Source organism: Poecilia reticulata, linkage group LG22, assembly GCF_000633615.1.
Source record: "Poecilia reticulata strain Guanapo linkage group LG22, Guppy_female_1.0+MT, whole genome shotgun sequence".
NCBI classification, from domain to species: domain Eukaryota; kingdom Metazoa; phylum Chordata; class Actinopteri; order Cyprinodontiformes; family Poeciliidae; genus Poecilia; species Poecilia reticulata.
In genome coordinates this window covers 6670193-6690600 of record NC_024352.1, presented here as the reverse complement: position 1 = coordinate 6690600, position 20408 = coordinate 6670193, and the positions used below count along the sequence as shown (strand labels likewise).

The following is a 20408-nucleotide window of genomic DNA, read 5'->3' as shown; positions in this document are numbered from 1 at the left end:
CGTATGCAAACTTATGGCCCACCCTGCCAAACTTATGGCATGTTGTGCCCATGTTTTAGCCAGATACGTTCGCCTCACATAGCTTTCACATCGAGTCAAAAGCAAGAGCCGCAAAAGAAAATGAGTAAAGATTTTAATATGGCATCAAAGCACATTGATGAGTTTATGGGGAAGTGGTTTTCAAGTACGTTGAAGCTTTGGTGTTGCTGAGTTTTGTTGAATTGTTTCCACTTTCAAAAGCAAACTGAAACCCTTTCTCTTCTCCCAGCCTGCGGTTGGTTCTGGTGTAAAACGGACGGATGTTTACTGGAACACGACGTTACTGGAAACGTGACCTGCTGTAAATTACCAGCCGAAACATTTGTGCAGGTCAAATTCCTGATGATTAAATAAGAAAGCTCATTGCATTAAAATGATTTTTTTAAAAATAAGACCCAAGTAGGAAAACTAGTCTTCAGAGAAAGTCTAAGTGGAGTTCTCTGAACTTTATTTGATATTTAACTGGAGCAGATTTGAGCTATTCAGTAAAAATAGATTCAGATATCTAGATGAGTTCGGCATGAAATAAATATTGTTTAAAAATCATCTCAAACTCTTTAAATGTCATGAAGAATTGTGATATTTACACTCCGTGACAACTTGAACTTTTTGAAATGCTTGGAGATGTTAAATCCAGTTCTGATGCTGGTAAAACTGAGTTCTGCTCATAAGAAAGGGGGCGCTACACAGCAAAACAAAGTCAGTCCTCCTTCAAGGTGACATTGGTATCTGACTCTGAGGTTAATTCAAAGGGTATTTGAGTTTTTCGAAGGACTCTGGACAGGATTTGACTATTCCTAGACGCTCAGAGCACAACGTCATTATTATTCTACATAAAAGTTCTTATTTACAGAATCAGATTTTTTTAATGACAGAAAATCTTATTCTATTTGTGAAAAGCATAGGTTTCTCTGCATTTAACCTGAAGCTGTGAAAATTAATTAGACCTAGGAGGATACTTGTGTAGTAGCTACTAGCTACATTTTCTTGTGTAACATTTAGAGAAAAAAAACGTTTAGAAGTATTTTTACAAAGCTGTACTTTTTACTTTTACTTGTGTAATCTTATTATAAAGTATTGCTATTCTTACTTGAGTACGATTGATATACAGTGAGTAACTTCACTGAATGAAGAATAAACTCATTTTAAGAAAAAATTCACCAGACAGACACACACCTGTAGTTTTATATAGAAATAAACACATTTGGAAAATGTTTATGTTGCTTGATTTCGTTATTTATATAATACCAACATTTCCACATAGCTTTATTCTTTAGTCTATCTGATTATTTAGATTAAATAATCAATGTTCTGAACCCTTTAACAGAGTTTTTACCGGTGTTTCACTGAGGATATATCCTGCATAATGAGCTCAGCAGGTGCGCAGTTCCATGCTAACTGCTGCTAGCTAGTCTGAACGGTTGCCATGGAGATTAATGAATTTCTCAAACATGCGTGAAAGAATCCAAGCAACACTCCAGATATGTTTTTGATGAGGGAACAACATTATAGCCTGATGTACAGCTCAAAATAGTCGATTTTACATGACACTGACCCCTTTAAGAATGTTGTAGCAAGGAGAAAAAATGGACTAGAACACGCTAAAAGTTTTCATCTTTAGCCACAAAAAGAATTTTGATGAACTAAAGCGACCTCTTTGAACCTTCCCGCGCTGGGAGCCGCGCCCCTCCGTGGGGGCAGTCCACGCTGCGCACCTGAAGCAGAACCTCCTACAATCAGTCAGTCATCAGGGAAGCAGGCTGCCAGACGGGTGGGAGGTCAGGTACGCAGCAGCGGAGCAGGAAGAACAACCAGGTCGTTTTTTTTCCTTCCCTGTTGTTTTATTTCCACGCGCGCACTCCCGCAACCAGGTGCTCCTCTCAGCCCACCTGCGTTTTCAGCGACGCGGTTTAGTTTATCAAAAGCGGCGCAGCGCTGGAGGAAACATGCCAGAAGAGAGGAAAAGGCGGCTCTTCATCGTGGTGGATGTTCTGTGCGTGTTTGTCGGTGAGTAGCGGCATTTTGTTTCCTCGCTTTATCTTTTTTTTTTTTTTTTTTTTTGCGACAGTGGCTGGGATTGGGATAGGTTTCACTCCGCGCCCCTGTGTGCGCGCAGTCAGCTGTAAAACTGGGGAAAAGGAGAAAAGTTGCGCTTCCTTTTGGGGATTGTGTGACGCACAGGATTGCTCAAGAGCCTCTTTTGATTTACTGCAGGTGATAACTGTTGCTCCACAAGATTAAAGGGCAGAAAGTGAAATTGATTCTGTGAAAAAGGTTGCTCATCAGGTGGCACAGATGTGGATTTAAAAGCCAAGCAGAATATTTCTCAACACTGAGTGATCTTGATGCTTACTGGCGTCTTTCACTGAAGTAATCAGCAAATGTGTTTATTTTTTATCTCATTTATTATCCTCCTCTTGTCTTGCGAAACTATCGCCTGTAAATGTATCCAGGTGGGTGTGTGGAGTTGGCGCAATACTCTCTGCGCTTTTTTAAAAAAGCTTTTATTTAAAAAAAAAAAAAAAAAAAAAAAGTGCAATCCATTACATTTTCCATAAATAAATTTACACTGATGGGACAAAAAAAAAAGCCCAGCCTGGTGGTAAAGTATAGGTTTTAGAAGTTTGCAAAACGGTTTTGTCAAAGCACGTCATGTGGACAAAAAGGCTAATTAATCTGGGTCAATGACACCATAAGAGGTGCAACAGTCAGCCGCCCTTTGGCCTCCATTTCATACTTGCACATTGTCATCATATTCATGTCAATAATTAATTTCATGAGTTTAAGCCACCTCTTTTCTTTTTTGCTGTATTTCCATATTTTTATGAGTTGTGGAGATGCACTGAACTAAAAAAGCTGAAATTTTATGTGTAATTTTAATTTAGTTACTTTAGTGCCCGTTTCTATTGTTTGTTCTGATTATGATTGTGTTTGTTCAGTCTTGTATAATATGACACATAAAACCAAAATATCTCTAAGCGCCTAAATGGAAAATGACTTTAATTGGTTTCAAAAGTAGTTTAAACAAAAATAACTTCTGTCAGCTAAAGTTTTGCCACCATTTTACCGTAACCGTTAATTTCACAAGCCTTTCTGTCCTGAACTGGGTCCAAACATTCAAAATTGCAGGAGACGCCATAAGAGACGGAGAATTCACAATAATATGTTAACTATTTTAGTCCTTTTTTTTTTATTTTATTTTTTAAGTTTGTACTTTTGGCACAATGCCTTTCAATTGTGACCTGGATTGTAAATATTCCTGCGTTCTCTGTGTTGATCATCAGGGTCCTAACATTTCCAGATCCTGATTATGGTTATTTTAGTTTGAAAGTCCAAAAGAACCAAAAATGACCAACTTGAAGCTCATCGTTGTTGTTTCGCAGCGTCGGAGGTTACACTACTGTAACGGCTCAACATGATTTTGAACTCGATATCTGGTCCAGGAATGCCAGTATTCTATCAGAAACAGACGTTGGTTCAGATCAGGCGCATAAAACCGATTGGTTATAAACCGTATTTTGAGTTTTGGCTGCATGGCCCTTTTCAAAAATGTTAATTGTGATGTTCTAAACCGCTGCTCACACGTTTTCCAGAAGAAAATGAACTAATCTGAAAGCAAAATTTGGTTTAAAGATCAGAAATATAAGTTGATGTACACAGTTGCAGGGTTTCTCCTAGGATATTATAAGCCTGGCGGGCCTCCAGGCTTTACATGTGCCCCCACCAGGCTTGGCAATGCTTAATTTTTTATTTTTTTTAATGTTTGCATTTTTTAAGACTTTATAGTTGGTGTTCAGGTATTAATCTTCTAATCTTTCAATAACACATAATTATCTGGTGATATTTTAAAATTTTCCACAAACTTTAAACATTTGTAACTGAAAAACACGGCAGACCGCTGGATGAATGACTGCTGAGCACCTCAACCACCAGGCTGAGCAAGTTTTCTGGGGGAAACCTTGCGGTTGCCTTATGTGATGTGACCTGATGCAGGATAAATGTTTGTCTTGATTAAATAACAATTCCTGATAAATGGACGACAAATTTTTACGTACAAGTCCGGTTCGTGGCTTTAAAACAGTCAGGAAGAACAAAAATATCTGTCGCTGATTCTTCCTGATGGTTAAGATCCTGTTTTGGAAACCACAGATTATGTGTGTTATTGTATAACCGTGTGCGTCCATCTATCCGACATGGAAAAGTCTTTGTCAAAACAACATTTTTTCATAACTTTAAAGGCCCCATTCAGGAGGTGTGTGTGTGAAGGGGGGGGATACAGCTTGTCAAACCGCGTCCTCGCAGAGACCCAAAGGCGGCCACTCATGCATGCTGCTTAGGGTGGGCTCTGCTTGTGTGCAGGAGCGAGTCGTGCACGGGCAACAAAGCGACGCGCCGCAACTTGCTCTGCTGCCTGGCTCTCACACAAAGCCATTAGCGGCTTATCTTCCAGCTGTTTGCGTCACGCTGCACGCGTTTCCGACACCGCGATCCCACCGAGCGTCGGTGATGACCCCCCGATGTCGGATTCTTGCTTCGCTTGATTTTCCGCAGCTGCTTGTCGGGGAGGGCGTCGGGTCAAGAAAAGCAGAGAGTTCCTGCTGGAGGATTAGAGGATTTATGTGTGGCCTTTGCATGTTTTCCTCCACTTGTGGATACTTCTGCTGAGTGACATGCAGGAATGATAATGACTGCAGACCCTGCTGTAAATGCTCTTCTGTTTGCAGGAGGAAGTCTTGATTAAAAACGGCTTTTCACTGATTACTCAATAAAGACGGTCTGAGTCATCCTAATCTGAGTGACCAGGCGTAATGTAATGACCACTGCCAGATTGGGTGAACAACACTGATTATGACAAGGCAATTCATTCATACACAGGGTGATATGAAGTCCTTCACAGATGAAGGTGGAGCTGAATGAAGCAACACATTTAGTAAAAGCATAAAAACACTGAGAGTTCATCACAATAAAGAAACAAAATGATCAAATATGAGCAAATAAACATACGTGACAGAAATGACCCTTTTTATAGAATTACTGCAGTAAACTGAAACATTTAAAGGAGCCAGCAGTTTTTGTGCATCTCAGGTTTTCAGGCAGATGTGAAACGCTTCCTCCTCTTCTGCCTGGTCCTTACTTGACCAGGAGCTCTGAGTAAATCAGACGTGTTCATGCCTCGGACCACCAACAACACTGAGATCAATCTTTTGACAAACAGGGAGCCGGTGCTGTCAGGTTTATTGCTAGACCTGATTTGGTTGTTTGAAATTCAGTTCTTGGTTCTTGAATGCGAAGTCTTGAGTCCTATAGTCAAACTGAGTCCTGATTTAGAAAAGTTTGCGACCAAAACTAATAACTTCTGCCTCTTCTGCATTAACACTCCGACTCAGAGACATTATTAGAGATGAGGCTGGATAAGATATCGTAAAGTCACAATATCAATATCACAAATAACAGATTGGATGGCGATAAGCGCTCTGCACGGAGGCTCTCTATGCTAATTGTATATTTGGTGAGCCTTTGGTGTCACTTTTAATGCAAAGTTGTACTAAAAGTTGCATTAAAAGTGTAAACTTTGCATTGTTTGGATAATAATGACCATTTTAATACAAAGTTCCATTAAAACTTTCAATAAAATGGTCGACTTTGCGTTAATTTACCGAATGACACTTCACAACAACAGTAATCCATGAGGACTCCTTCGTGTTTATACGGATAATTAAGATTTGTTTGAGTTCTTCTGGAACCAAACTGAGTTGAAGAGAACTCTGACTGAAACAGCAGAACACCTTCAGGGGTCTCATGGGGTACCAAGGCGTTTTGAGACAAGCAGTCGTAATGATCTGCCTGATTGGCGTAGCACCTTGTTGTGAAATCGGAGGTGAGTCATTGTTTTGATGAGGAAGACTCATGAAAGTGAGTTTTCCCATCTGACAAGTTCACACAGCTTCCTAAATGTCCTGGATTTTTCTGTTCTTCCTTTTACTTGTAACCATTTATGATTAAATCTTTGTCACTGGCTGATGAACGCTGACAGCAGAAATGTCGCAAACATTCCTACGCCTTTCTGTTTCATGTTGAATCTAGTTAAAAAAAAAGGAAAGGATATTCTCTCCTCATCTCGCTCCATGTGTTAATTTCTCTGACACTTTAAATCTTCTTACAAAACACTGATGATAAAATTGCCAAATTTCTCTCCTGACGAACTCTTCCTAAATTCCTGAGTTTTTATTTTTTTTCTCCACATTTCTTGATACAAAGTGTTGGACTTCTGTATATGTTTCACACCAAGTTTATTTGTTTTTCGGCTGTTTGGCTGATGTGATATTTTTCTTCCATCACATCTTATGTAGCTTTATGAAAAAGTAAATATGACGCCACTTTTTAACTACACCAGTAAGAAATACAAGCAGAAGGCCTTAAAACTCCTGTAACAGTTTAGTTATCCTTGTAACATGACTCTTCAGCTTGTCGTTTTGTTTGTAAGAAAAACGGGTTAGACTAGATACTGAAAGCACAATTATTGTTGTTTTACACTCTAATCGTGTGGGTCATTTTTAGCTTTAGGCATTTAAATATCTTGAGTGTTTGTGTGAGTCATTATTTTTTCAGTTAAATCGATACAAAGCATATAAAAAGGATATATGTGCCTGAGTTTTTTAAGAGTTTGTTGTTTTGGTTGTAAAATAATTGCCATAGTTTAACTTGTGTAGATGTTGATTTCCAGGTTATTGCTAAAGATTCAAGTCAAAGATTTATCTGTTTACAGTAGAGTTTATGCAGAAGTTATGTTTTTGGACAAATTATAAACGCATAAAAACACAAAAAAAACTTAAAAACTGAACAATGCAAAACAATTCTTTTGTTTGACTGAGTTTGTTGGTAACAATTTTACCTCGACAGAACAATAATCTCTAAAGCCATTTTAAAACCTGATTATTCGGTGCATCATGTTCTGAGCAAATTTCCCAAGGTTTGACTTTTTTTTATTTTTTTATGTGAAAGTCCATCTTTTGGAGGCAAGAAGCTGACAAACATGTTTCAGTGTTTTTATTCCTTCCTCTTCCATTCTGCACACAAACCTCAACCCTGTGGCTCTTGACTATCGCCGCTGCATGCAGAACCATCACAAGCCATACACACAACAAGATGTACAAGTGTACATAACACGGCTGCTGACTCGTTCACACACTCGTTTCAACATCCTAACCTCACTCTGAGCAGACACGGAGCAGTGTTTTTAAAATATGAATATAATTTTGTTTTCTTTCTTCTCTTAGGATTGCTCTCATGCAGTAACATGAGAGCAATCCTCATGCTCAAAACATTACTTGAGATGGTCCATTGTATAAAATAATAAAAAACCACTGAAGTTTATTGTAAAAGTGAAATACTTTTGCACCAATAAAGTAAAATACATGCATGTTTGTGTGTACTTATATCTGTGTGGACAGAATAAGTACACTAAAATGTTCATTCAGAACATTTTAGGGTTTTTGTCTGCTCCTAATGAATGGCACTAAAGCAGTGGTCCCCAAACTGCGGGCCGGATTCGGCCCGAATCCACATTTGGTCCGGCCCCCTGAACAATACCAGAGAGCATTTAGATTTTTTTTTTATATACCGTATTTTCCGGATTATAAGCCGCTTATATGTGAATTTTTCTTCAACCACCAGGGGGCTCTTTAGCAAGAAGTAAATCGTTGGAAGTCAAAATTGGAAATAAAAGAAGAAAGCGCCCATTAAAACGGAATTGGGTTTTAATCTGCTTATTGCAGATTTTTATCAAAAATGGTCAAAACCTTTCTTACTTGTACTAAACGGCTGCCTCACTCTTAATTGATGATGGTCTATGCGAGTAATTTATCGTCATAAATAAGCGCATAAACATATTTTGCAGCGATTTGTGTGCTGCTCTTCATTGTGATATAGATCTTCAGTGTTTAGTTTTGTAGATGTGTAGTCACACCAGTGACTTTCACCACATGTCGTAACCAAAAAAAATCAAACCTAACGGCTGCTCTGCAAGCTCAAACTTTCTGTTTCAAGTCCAACCTTACAAGGGATTCTGGTCGTGTTTTCCTTCCTGACTGGGAATTTGTCAAATCTGACAGATAATAAAATCAGATGAATTCGATCCCGTTAACACGTACCTCTGTAAACCACACGCGTCACAAATCGTTTGTTCACATAGACCTGGGATAATCTTAGATTTTCTGTTGGATTCAGACCTACTTTTGTCAAATCACACTTTTACTTTCTCTTGTATGTTGCAATTCAAAGTTAGTATCTGCAGTTTAGACTCAAGAGAACCAGAAACAAGTACTGATTGCTTCATACGGGCCTAATGAACAGAAACAGAACCTCCCTAAAATCTGACAGATAAACACTGTTTTTCTTTTTCAGCAAGTAAGCAATTAAAATCATCCAACTGGACGATGAAAATCTCAAATGAGGAACTGAAAATGCTAATTTCATGTACGTGTGTTCTGAAGCACGACAAAAACGACCAAAAACCACCTGTAGAGTTTAATAGGAATATTTGGCATTGACAGTTTGTTGAAAACATAATTTGTGCTCCTTTCAAAGTCACTGACAGATGTTTTGATTAATGGAGACTCTGTGTCGGTTTCCGCCACATCACAGTCAATCGGAGACAGTTGACTCCAGATCCCTGACATTCCTGTGTGACGGCGCCGCTCACAGGCTTTCCTGTGCCGATGTATTTATTATGTAGCGGTTTCATAATAGGGGAGTCGTTTCAGTTTCTTTTGTTGCAGAAAAGGTCATGAACATCCGTGCATCCGTGCAAATTACAAAGCGGCAGTTGCCTTTTGGACGGCTTATTTCTTTTTTTATTTGTTCATGTTTGTGCCTTTTGAAAGGAAAAGTACAATTCTGTCAGCATCTGGTTTCTTTTAGTATAATTGTATGTTGATTCTCATAAAAACCAGTAAAAAAAAAAAGTGCAGAGAAATAAATAAGTACACAGAAGGTGCAAAATGGAGTACACTAAACTGACCCAGATCCCATGTTTAGTGGTTAAACATTGATTAAACTTTTTGAAGTTTAGCTAATTTTTACTGTTTTTCACGATTTCAACAGCTGTGTCAGTTGAAAGTGTATCTAGCAACTTGCTGGATGCAAATCTTGTGATGATTTTTGGAAATTTTCTGTGAAATCTTTTTCATGAAGCTCAGTCGTTGCGCCAGTCAAAAGTCTTGAGAGACTGAATCTGAAACATGCAGGAGACGGGAGGCAGAAACTCCTGGTTTAACCACGAGGTTTGATTTGAAGGCTGATGGTTCAACTCTGACAAACTGTGTCTTAAAGTGAGACGGGACATAATCCTGGAGGAGTTCTTGTTGTCTAGTAAAGTTGACTCCACGTCAAGCTGGATAGCTACACTTTTTTTTTTTGGTGACCAAAGCATAGAAAAAGTCAGATTTTTTTATTTTTAGATTGTTGATGTAGCAGCAGTTTGGGTTCCCCAGTAGAAAAGATAAATCTTGAGAATGTGGTGGAGACGATGGGTGAACTGAGAGAATATCCTGACTCGCTAACAAAATTAACATTTCAGTAGGTTATCTTTGCTGTAGTTGTGTGAAAAATTGAATATTTTAAACACTGAAACCTGAACTGTATGATTTTAAATTGCTTCTTGAAGCTGAAGACGACGCATAAAGTAATTTAGCCTCGTCGAAGTTATTTTACAATTACAAATTCTGGAAAATAAACTAATTGGTAAAAACTTTATATTTGTGGAAAAGCCATTATTTACCCCAAAATATTGCTAAAACTCTCCCATTCTTTTGAATAAGATTGGCAAACTTATATTTTGTTAGACACGATACTTTGACGTTCATTGAAATCATATTTGAAAATAACTTTTAGCTACAAATCTCGTTTTCAGAGAAAATACTGCTCTGAAAACAAAACCCGTCTGTTTTTTTTTTTGTTTTTTTTTTAACATTTCAACTGCCTTTTGTTACATTTCCAAATGTTTATAATGATGATTTACTGAACCAACAAATTGTTTTAAACGACAGCAGTAGCGACCTAAAGACCCATTAGTGTTTTATCAGAATCATAAAATAAAAATATTTGTCCATCACAGGTTGGGAGAGTTTTATATCTTTAAAGTTTTCACGTCTTCTAGCCTAAATCGAGCCGTACGGTAATTATTATAAGCGGAATAAATCCTCTCGGAACATGAACAGTAGAGAAATGTGACGCATATGGTAAATGTACAGCGAGGCGTAAAAACAAACAAGCACCAAGCGCGTCGAGTCGTGGCCTTTTGGACGCCGCTGCTGCGTTAACTCCCAGCTTTATTGACGTAGTTAAACCTCAAGATTATTGTTGAGTTCCTTCCAAGCATTGCATCAGATTTTAATACATTTGTCGTATCAGTAAAGCTCGGGTCAGCAGCAGTCGGGTTATCTTAACACAAAGGCTGGAAATGAGGGGGGGAAACGGTGCGGCTTACGCTGGCTACACTTGATAAAGCTCGCTTTGTGGCCTTCTCCAGTCTCGTAAAAATCCGTTATTTGCCTTCCTTTGTGTTGTTTCTTTTTATTTTTTTTCCAGGAAAAACACCCGTCCCAACAGGAAGCAATGCTCTTTTTCTGCAACAACGCTCGTCTCGATCGGAGCGGTTGTCCAGAGAGTTCTTGGACAAACGACGAGCGTCGCAGACGGATGAGGTTTTGACCGAGCGGCGCTGACGGAAAGCAGCCGATGTGGACACAGTGTTGCTATAGCGCAGCTCTTCCTGAGCTCATTTCATGGGAATGCAGTTCAGGAGAAACATAACGCAACACGAACCGAAAAAAATGTCACTCGTAAACAGAAAGATCTGTACAAGTTAAATATTTGTTTTCCTAAACGTCTCCCAGGAGGATCGCAGACTTCAAACATTCTTTACCTTTCCCCATTTTTGGTTCTGCTTTTTGACAAATATCTGTTATTCAGCTCCTAAGGAGTGATGGCCACTCATCTTGAGCAGAATAACAGGAACACTTCCCCCTTCCTGCAGGGTCATAGGTCAAGGGGAAGTTATACTTGCGTCTGATCCCAAATTCCATCATGTTTATTTTCTCAGGGTAGATTCAGGATCCTTTTTTTTTTTAACCAGACAGGACTGTAAAAGTGTGAAACAATACTCCCTCCCCACCCCCCCGTTTTTTTTTTCCTTTCTTTCTTTTTTTTTTTTTTTTAAATCTGTCCAGTTGACATTTCATATCTGTGGACAAAAAGTCAGCAAAAACCACGAGTGTGTTCCTCCTCCTGGGTGGAAACATTGTGAGACGAACCCATTGTTTGTTCGGAGTGCTGACGGCTCACACAGGAACTAAAAACTGACAGCAGCGTGGAAAATGTCACATCGGGATGAGACGAGCTGGTACAAGCCTAAAACTTTTTCTACAGCTGTGTGCAATACGTGGAGTTAAAAAAAAAAAAAAACATTTTTATTTAAGACAGTTGCGGGAGAAACACTCCAAGACAAAGAATTAGACCAAAAATCATTTATCAGGCTGCAGAAATGGAGAAAGAATTCACTTTAGGCTGTTGGAAAATGCGGAACATTTCCTGCATGAAGTGAAAAATGCTTCATTTTTATCAAGGCTCTCTGGTATGTGTTGGTCAGGACATCAGCATGACACACAGCCCGCTGTGCTTCACTGTGGCTTGACTTTAGCATTTGGTTTGTTGAACTCTTGGTCACTTTGAGGTGCGAATTTATTTCGAGATCTTTTCCTGAAGTGGACTGATCGGATCCAGTTGATCCACTTTGAACTAAACCAACAGTAAATGCATGTGTGGGTTTTTGTCAAAAATATCAGTAATAAACTCTCTGACACACTCTGAGGTTTCGGGCGTCGGCGCGGTCCAGAGCTCGTCCCCGTAGGAAGGCGACCCGCCTCACAAACCAAGCCAGGCGCTCTGGAATAACAGAGGAGACAGAAACTGTCCAAAGCAGATAACAGGAACTCTAATCTGGCCTCGGCTCGCAGTCGATGTCCACTTCCTCATTCACTGTGTGGCTAAATGCACTGTTGATCCCCGTGTGTGTTTTTTCCTTTAAACAACTGTGGCTTAAATTTGTCCGGTCGCGCAGCATGTGGCCTCCTGCGACTCGTGTTGAACAATCGGCGTCTTATCTTGGTGTTATCCCTCCTCCCTGCTGAACAAACACTGGTCGGACTCCAGTTCAAAGCCAGGCTGAGAGCGGTGCTTGACCTGCTGGAGAAATGTTCCTCGGAGATGAGAGGAGCAGAGGGAGGGGCGGGACTTCCTGTCATGGAATAAATTCTCCTAGATGAGGAACCCGCTCTTCATCAAAGACCAGAACAGACGTCAGGGTTCGTCTTTAGGTGTCCTGGTGAGGACATGAGTCACAGTCTGTGATTCACTAATTATCTAACTGGTCTGATTCAACGTAGGATGACTAGAAACAACTTGTGGTTGTAAAATGTTTTGCAACACTGCTTGAACATTTCATGCTTCCCTCTGACTGTTCACCTTGGCTTTGGAAATTCATTTCAAGTGGATCAAAAATATAATTTTCCTGAACCATCGGTTTCCTTTTATGAAAGCTTTCCTCAGTTGACTGGTTCTATTGGATAGAAGAAAACGATTTAAGATTTTATAAGATCACTTAATGTAACAAAAAAAAAACTTTTTTTTTTTTTGTTAAAATGTGATTTATTCTGCTGGCTAGGGAGAATCCTGTCTATTTACACATTTTTCCTCAGATTCTGAGGGGATTTGGATCTGGACTTGGACTGAGCCGCTCGTAAGCAGCAATGCGCTTTGATACAAACTGCAGTTGCATCAGATGAAGGATAAATACATTAATGCTATGCAGGAATTTTGTCCATGGCACTTTAAAATGAGATGCCAAATGTCCTGTGCAGCGGTCGTATTGCAAGCTTCCAACTGGACAGTGAACCTCTGCCTCGTCTCTTATTTTTGCAGCCTCTCACTGGATTTCTTCCAGGATTTTTCTCTTTTACGGTTCATTCATGTCCCCCCACAGCATGATGCTGCCACTGCGATCAGATCCAATCACCATCGATCTAAATGATAAAATTTGTGCCCCGTACTTGATTTGTAGAAATCTACATTTTATGTTTGCTAACATAAACTTTTCAAATTTACATTTGCAAAGAAAATAAAAACGAGTGTCACATAAAACCCCTCGGAAACACATTAAAGTCTTTAATACAACAGATGGAGAAATGATCAAAGGTGCGTGAATGCTATTGCAAAACACTGCAGTTGTGCTTTCGGTGCAGAATAGTGAAGTTTATTTGTCCTTGCAGCGTTGCGTCAGCAGGTATTCACATAAAAACAACAAACACAGACAAATGTGTGGAACAGTTTGCTTTGAGGCCATTTTAAAGCCATTGCGTAGTTTCCTCTGGAGGAAACGATATAAACGCTCGTACCTCTCAGGCCTGAGCTCAAGGTCTCTACGTCAGATTACTGCTGTGACTTTACGTGCGAGCTGTTTGCATCTACGCTTGTGTTTTTGGTGGATTGTCGTCTTTCTGCTGGATGAACCGAAGGTGCGCTCGCCGAGGAAGCGGAGGACGTGCTGTCGTTGTAGGGAACACTTGTGGTGCGTGTCAGTGAATACGCAGCTACTGGCCTAAAACACAAACTCCATCCAATCCCCCCCACCCCCTTGTTTCTGCCTTCAGCAGAAAGTTCTTGAAAACAGGAAAGCTATTTAAAGGCTGTCAGTCCGATAAAACTGTTGTCCTCCTCTGATTTAAGAGACGGCTTTATGTCATCTTTTGTTTTCTGTGAGGGGAAGTTTTGAGCCCAGCGTTTCCTGACCGTCCTCAACAAAAGCTTTTTCTCATTACGACCTTATAAATGCACGCCTCTCTTTTTCGAGTCGCAAACTTCAACCGTTTTTTTTGTGGTTTTTTTTCTGTCAGGAGTGTGTGTCAGCACGTCTTCAGAGGCATGTTGAATGTGTGTTTTCCCCCTCCACTGCTCGGCTTCCCAGGCCCTTTAAAGTGTGAACGCCGCCCCCGCTGTCAGAGGTCGCCTCTGCAGCGTCCGGCCAGTTTCCACGGTCACTGGTGTCATTTTTTATTTTTTTAAAGAGAAAATGCAACCTGCAGGGATAAAAGCTGTTGCCTCTGACAAATTCATGCTTTTGGGAGAGTGGTGTCTTCTGTCTGAAGCTGAAATATTGTGTTTAAAATGCAACAAAACCTGCGATTCTGTCGTGTCCACCTGTTGCTGCTCACAAGTTGACCGGCTAAAACAAAGCTACTCCATTCTCTTTCTTGCTTACAAAAAAGTTTAACAAAGCGTTTTGGAAAATTGAGCATGCACGACATAGAAACACTTTGCTTTGCACCGTTAAAGATTACATTTGCTTTAGACGTTTTCCTCATATTTTTATGTTTCAGAAAAAAAAAAGATGAGGACCTCGATCGTGAATTTACAAAATCACAGCTTTAGTGTTTACTTCACTAGCAACACCCGGGTCTGATTACTGCCTGACTTGTAGGGTCAGACAATTGACTGAACGAGGCTGAAAGGGATAAAAACGAAACCCGTCGCGTCCCAATTTAAGACGGGAGAAACATTCATCACTATATCATGATGGAAACTTCTGTTACTTCTGATATAAAACTTACTGGATTTTCTAAAAAGAACACCATACATGCACTCAGACACAGCAGAGGCGGTATGATGGGCTTCGGAAGACATCCTGGGTTATGGGGCAGGATAATTATCTAAAATGCACCATCAAGTCCACTTCTGAATAACTAAAAAACAGAAAAATTGGAAGTCTTGAAGTGGCCTAGTCAAAGCTCAGATTAGAAATAAAAAATTTTAAAGTGTGGTTTTATACTAAGCTACTTTAAGAGCGACAAAGATTGGGGAACAGTTCCTCCACAGCGACGTAAAGAGAACTAATTGCCAGTAATTGTGAATCCTTGGGCACCAAAACAGTTTCAGGGTGAAATTATTTTTGACTTTTTGCAAAATAAAGTCTGTGGAAATCCCTAAAATGTCTGCTCTCACACTCATATTTCATCACCAATAGCTTATTAAAGCAATGCGCAATCTGGACACGGCCATGTTTTCAGAAGGGTCACATTTACTGCTGATGCTGCAGAATCACCAAATTGTTAGTCGGCACATTTCTGAAGCGACTCGAATGTTGCTGCTGAATGCTGACTCAGCTCATTGTTGTGATCAAAATGTAACGATGGGCTCAGTTTCTCGTTGGATTCTTTAAATAAAAGCAGGATGCATACATGACGCCATCGCTGCAGCAGACTGTAAATGTGTTGCCAAACATTCACGCAGCGCTGCTTGTGTGCATCGGGGATGTTTTTGTAAAGAAAACATTGATGATGTCCATTTTATATTTGAATGAAATTTAATGTAGAAAGTGATGACAGTTTTTGCTCTGCGTCATGTTTTCTCCCAGCTGCTGAATTTATCACAAAAAAATAAGTCATAATTTATATAAAGCTTGAACAAAATACCGGATTAATTTTGAATAATAATAAAGGAAAGCTTTCTTTTCTTTTTTGAAGTCAAACTCTCTAAAGAAGGCAGAACTTAGTTTGATTTTTTTTTTTTTTAACATCGTTGGACATTTTAATCATACCTAAGAAGAGACTGTCTGTATTTTTAGATATTAAAGTTCTTTCAATGTAGGATCACCACTGACATTCAGGCATTTCTTCTCCTACCTAAACATTTAAAAAAAGAAAAAACAGAAACTGCCCTTATCACTAAATAAATGTTCCTGCGTCTCCAGCGGCTCTGCCCTCAGCCATCCTCACGCTGAGGTTCAAACCGTACCAGAGAGAAATCCACTGCAACGACGAGAGCATCAAATATCCCTACAGGAAGGACACCATCTCCCATGGAACCATGGCCGCCGTCACCATCACCTGCTCTATGGTCATTGTAAGTCCCGTCGTCGAGCTCACGGTTGCGACTTGGCGTGAAGGTTGTCGGTTTTTTTTTAACATTTTCCAAATGGTTTTCCTTGCTGCAGATCACCACTGGAGAGGCCTACCTGGTGCACACGAAACGCCTGCGCTCAAACTCCACTTTCAACCAGTACCTGTCCGCGCTCTACAAGGTGGTCGGCACCTACCTGTTTGGCGCGGCGGTCAGCCAGTCTCTGACCGATCTGGCGAAGTTCACCATCGGCCGCCCCCGTCCGAACTTCCTGTCCGTGTGCGCCCCGAAGTCCTGCAACGGATACGTGCTGGGCACCAACTGCACAGGCAACCTGCGCAATGTGACGGAGTCCAGGTGAGAGGAAATGGATCCGTCACTCGCTCAGTGTCCTCAGAGTTGGTTTACACATAGGAATGCAACTAAAACTCAAGAGTCGATTCATATAAAGTTGCATGAAATCCACTTCTGTCCAGATTGGATGTAAAATCGGCGTCACGATGCTAAAGTTGCACAAAGAGTGAATGATTTATTCCTCCTTGAAGGAATAAATACGAGTTCCTTAAATTATTCCTCAACCAAAACTGCCTTTTATTTTCTATTTCTCCCCCAACCCTCAGTATTATTAAAAAGTATAGTGAATAAAAAATCATTATAATCTCCCAATGGAGTGAATTAGTTGGATATTCATTTTCATTTTTTCTCTCTCTCCCCTCAGGCTGTCGTTTTACTCCGGTCACTCAGCCTTCGGGATGTACTGCATGCTCTTCCTGTCGGTGAGTGACCCCGTGTGACCTTTTGTCCAGATGTGAACAGGCTGTTTAGTGGAAAGCCCAGAAATGAGCCACAACAGGAGGAGACAGTCGAGACATGGACATCTCCGGTCTGAAAACACCATTGTTGTCATTTTTCATATTTCACCGTAGGAGGAAAGCAAACAGATCTAATAATAACTCTTAGGAGGGAGATGGATTTCCAAATAAAAACCTCCAGCAGTGTCATCTGGTCAGAGTTAAGTGTGTGTGTGTTTGTGTGTGTGTGTGCAGCTCTACGTCCAGGCCAGGATGCAGGGGAAGTGGACGAGGCTGGTCCGGCCCACCATCCAGTTCTTCCTGGTGGCGTTTTCTCTCTACGTTGGATACACGCGCGTCTCCGACTACAAGCACCACTGGAGTGACGTGCTGGTGGGGCTGCTGCAGGGCGCGCTCATCGCTGTGCTCACGGTGAGTCGGCCAACGCTAGGATCTTACAGATGGTGTGAAGCACAGCGAGAGAAAACCAGGTCACTTTTTCAGTTTCAGATCATGCATTTAAAGCTGCAGTTTAAAAAGGATTTATATGTTTTTTAAAACTGTCACTACGTCGTAACAGTTTGGCATCAGATAGAAAATATGTGGAAAAAATCTTAGCTCTTCTTTCAGCACTAACTTGAAACAACCAATCAGAGTAGACTGAAAACTCCAAGACGCTCCTGATTGGTTGTTTCTGACCGGGAGCATTTCTTCAGACGTCTCAGGGAGGAAGTGGAGGAGCTCGATCTTTTCACAAATTATCTGTTTCATATTCTACTGTCGGGACACTGTAAGAGTATGTTTGTTTTTTTGGTTTTGTTTTTTTTTTTTAAATACACTTTATTTTAATAAAAAAAATGTTAATACTGCAGCTTCAACTTCAATCTGTGATCTTAAATGTGAACTTCAGATTCAGTTTTATATCCTAGCTCTCCTCTGAACGTTTCCATTTTTTCTCCCTGATTTGTCGGATGTGTTGCTTCATCGTCACGATTCTGTTTGTTCCTTAATGCACCATGTACCTGAGTGAAGTTGGTTCTTCAAATCAAACAAAATTGGTGTCAAATGTTTGTGCAGCAAAATGTTTTGTTCAAAGACATTAATGAAAGCTTAAAGGTCAAAACATCAACCAGACCCCCCTCAACTTTTTTGACCTTTAAACTTTCATTAATGTCTTCAAAGTCGGGTTGATTGTCACCAATTTGATCTGATTTGCAGAAGGTGAGGAGAGGGCCCGGTTTACCTTTCATGACATCTGGAAACATTTCTAAATATCTTTAAAATTATAGCGGCACAAACGAACATTTTCGCTGCACAAATGTAGCAGCAGATTGGGACGAAGTTCATTAATTAACAAACCTTTAAGGCCTCCACATCACAGCTGCACTGGATTGTATTTATGTAGCAGATTAAAGAGAACTGAATACATATGCTTGTCTCCCTTATGGTTCGCTTGTAAAAGTTTAAATGTGAAACATTTGAAGAGGATTTTACTAACTTCAGTGTTTACATGTACATTATTTTATTACTTTCTGTGTTTTAAACTCGCTCGCTTCTCTCTGCTCTCAGGTTCGATACGTGTCGGATTTCTTCAAGCAGCGGCCGCCGCCGCTCTGCACGCAGGCGGACGAACAGGCGGAGGACCAACTGGAGTTCAAGCCGAACCCTCAGCCTTTGGACTCGCAGCACGGAAACCACTACAGCCACCCCGGACTGGCGTGAGCCGCAGACGAGCGCCGACAGCAGCAGCTGCTCCGTTATCCACAGAACTGTTTTTTAAAAGCCACAAATAACCCACACAGAAAACTTTGACACAGCTGTTTTATAACTATGACAAGTATGATTCCCCCACAAAAAACCTGCTAGAACAGAAACTTTATGACCGGGTGCGTTTTTGTGGGTGGGTGTGTTCGCTGCAGAAAGATGTGCCCGATTGACTGTGTGTGTGTGTGTGTGTGTGTGTGCGTGTGTGTGTGTGTCTGTGTGCGCGCGCGCGGATTTGTGCACCAGTGTAGAATAATTATATTTTATATCGTCTCTTAATCGCTTTTCAAATTGTGCCAAATTAAAAGTGACAGTTTTAAACAAATGGCAAGAGAACGTTCCTCTTCTTCGGTCCAGTAACAAACCGTCGCCGTGTTGTCGCAGTCCGGATCGGTTTTATATTCGCTGCAGCTGAATGTATCTGCACATTTCTGACGTTTTAATTTTCCTATGCATGTGTTTTTATCCTACTCGGAGGCAGGTGCATGTGTTCAGCCATGTTCTCCTCTTTATAGCAACTGTATGCGATGAATATATCATTTCAAAATTAACACGTTTTCTATGTTACAGTGACAGTTCCTGCTTTAATGGCAGGTTGACTAATGGATGGTTAAGTTTTATCAATTTTAAAGAATCTGTCAACAGAATAACTATCTCCAGGTTTGACTAGTGTATTAAATTGTTTTGATTCTTGTCTCATGCTAAATGGTTCTAAAGCCAAAAGGCAAGGAAAACAAATGGAATAAAGATTTTATACATATCAGGTATTTTCATAACTTTTTCTTTTTTTTTTACAGAAATACTTTTAAAGAAAAACTTTTAAAGTTGGGCCAGTTTTTAAATGGCTTTAAAGTTAAACCACAGATTACAAACTAGAGTTAAGTCCAACTTGAATCGGTAGTCGGCTAAAATACATCTCTGGAAAAAATTAGAGACCGCTTATCAGTTTTTATTCTTCGTAGGTTTATGTTTGAGAACATTGTTTTATTCTATGAACTACTACTAACATGTCTCTGAGATTACAAGCAAAAATTAAGCATTTATTTGCTTAATTTTTATTATTTTATTAAGTCTTAATTTAGGTTTTAAGACTGCTTTAAATATTAAAATGATTTAAATACAGATTGCCTCACCCAATCACCCTTTTATTATTTGCAGTGTCTGAAAGCACTGCAAATAATAAAAGATGCTGTGCTTTCAGACAATAATGCAAAGAAAATAATACTAATGTTTTTACCCAGGAAGAGTTTAGAAATCAATATTTGGAGGAATAACCAGGAGGTTTTCAATCGGGTTCAGTGCAGTGGGCTCTTATTTTTTTCCAGAGCTGCATGTAGCAAAGCCCCCATCAAAAACCATTTTACATTTACAGCATATTTACCGTATTTTCGGACTATAAGCCGCTACTTTTTCCCCACGCTTTGAACCATGCGGCTTATAGTACGATGCAGCTTTTCCGTGGATTTTTCTTCAGCCACCAGGGGGCTCTTTAGCATGAAGTGAATTATTGAAAGTCAAAATTGGAAATCAAAGAAGTGCCCATTTTCATTTAGAACAAGCACATGCTAGCAGCAGGCACGACAAAATTTCTTCAAACTCAAACCCCCTCATGGAAACCACACGAAGAAGTTCATATGATGCAGTTTTTAAGTTGAAGGTTGTCGATCTGGTTTCATTCGACGTGAACGAAACCATGGTTCAGCGTTGGAGATGCAGGACTGCCTCCTTAATGGCAGATTTATTAACTAAACCAAGAGCGACGGCGATATCAGCGGCTTACAGCCCAGTGCGGCTTATATATGTACGTTTCCAGTTTTTTTTTTCTCCTTTTTTAAAAAAAATTTTGTAGATGCCTTTGTAGAC

The 20408-nt window shown here is 40.1% G+C and overlaps 1 protein-coding gene across 1 annotated transcript; it reads left to right on the top strand.

Annotated features, from left to right (window-relative positions):
• Positions 1-1502: 1502 nt before the first annotated feature.
• plpp2a (phospholipid phosphatase 2a) lies at positions 1503-19312 on the top strand. Its single transcript, XM_008399275.2, has 6 exons — positions 1503-2046; positions 15842-15993; positions 16085-16347; positions 16709-16766; positions 17037-17213; positions 18351-19312. Exons 1-6 carry the CDS (start codon positions 1986-1988, stop codon positions 18501-18503), a joined length of 864 nt encoding a protein of 287 aa, XP_008397497.1. The 5' UTR covers positions 1503-1985; the 3' UTR covers positions 18504-19312.
• The last annotated feature ends 1096 nt before the right edge of the window (positions 19313-20408 follow it).

Coding starts and splice junctions, on each gene's coding strand:
- plpp2a (XM_008399275.2), top strand. CDS start 1,986: ATGCCAGAAGAGAGGAAAAGGCGGCTCTTCATCGTGGTGGATGTTCTG. Junction 2,047..15,841: donor TGTTCTGTGCGTGTTTGTCG/GTGAGTAGCGGC, acceptor CTGCGTCTCCAG/CGGCTCTGCCCTCAGCCATC. Junction 17,214..18,350: donor CGCTCATCGCTGTGCTCACG/GTGAGTCGGCCA, acceptor CTCTGCTCTCAG/GTTCGATACGTGTCGGATTT.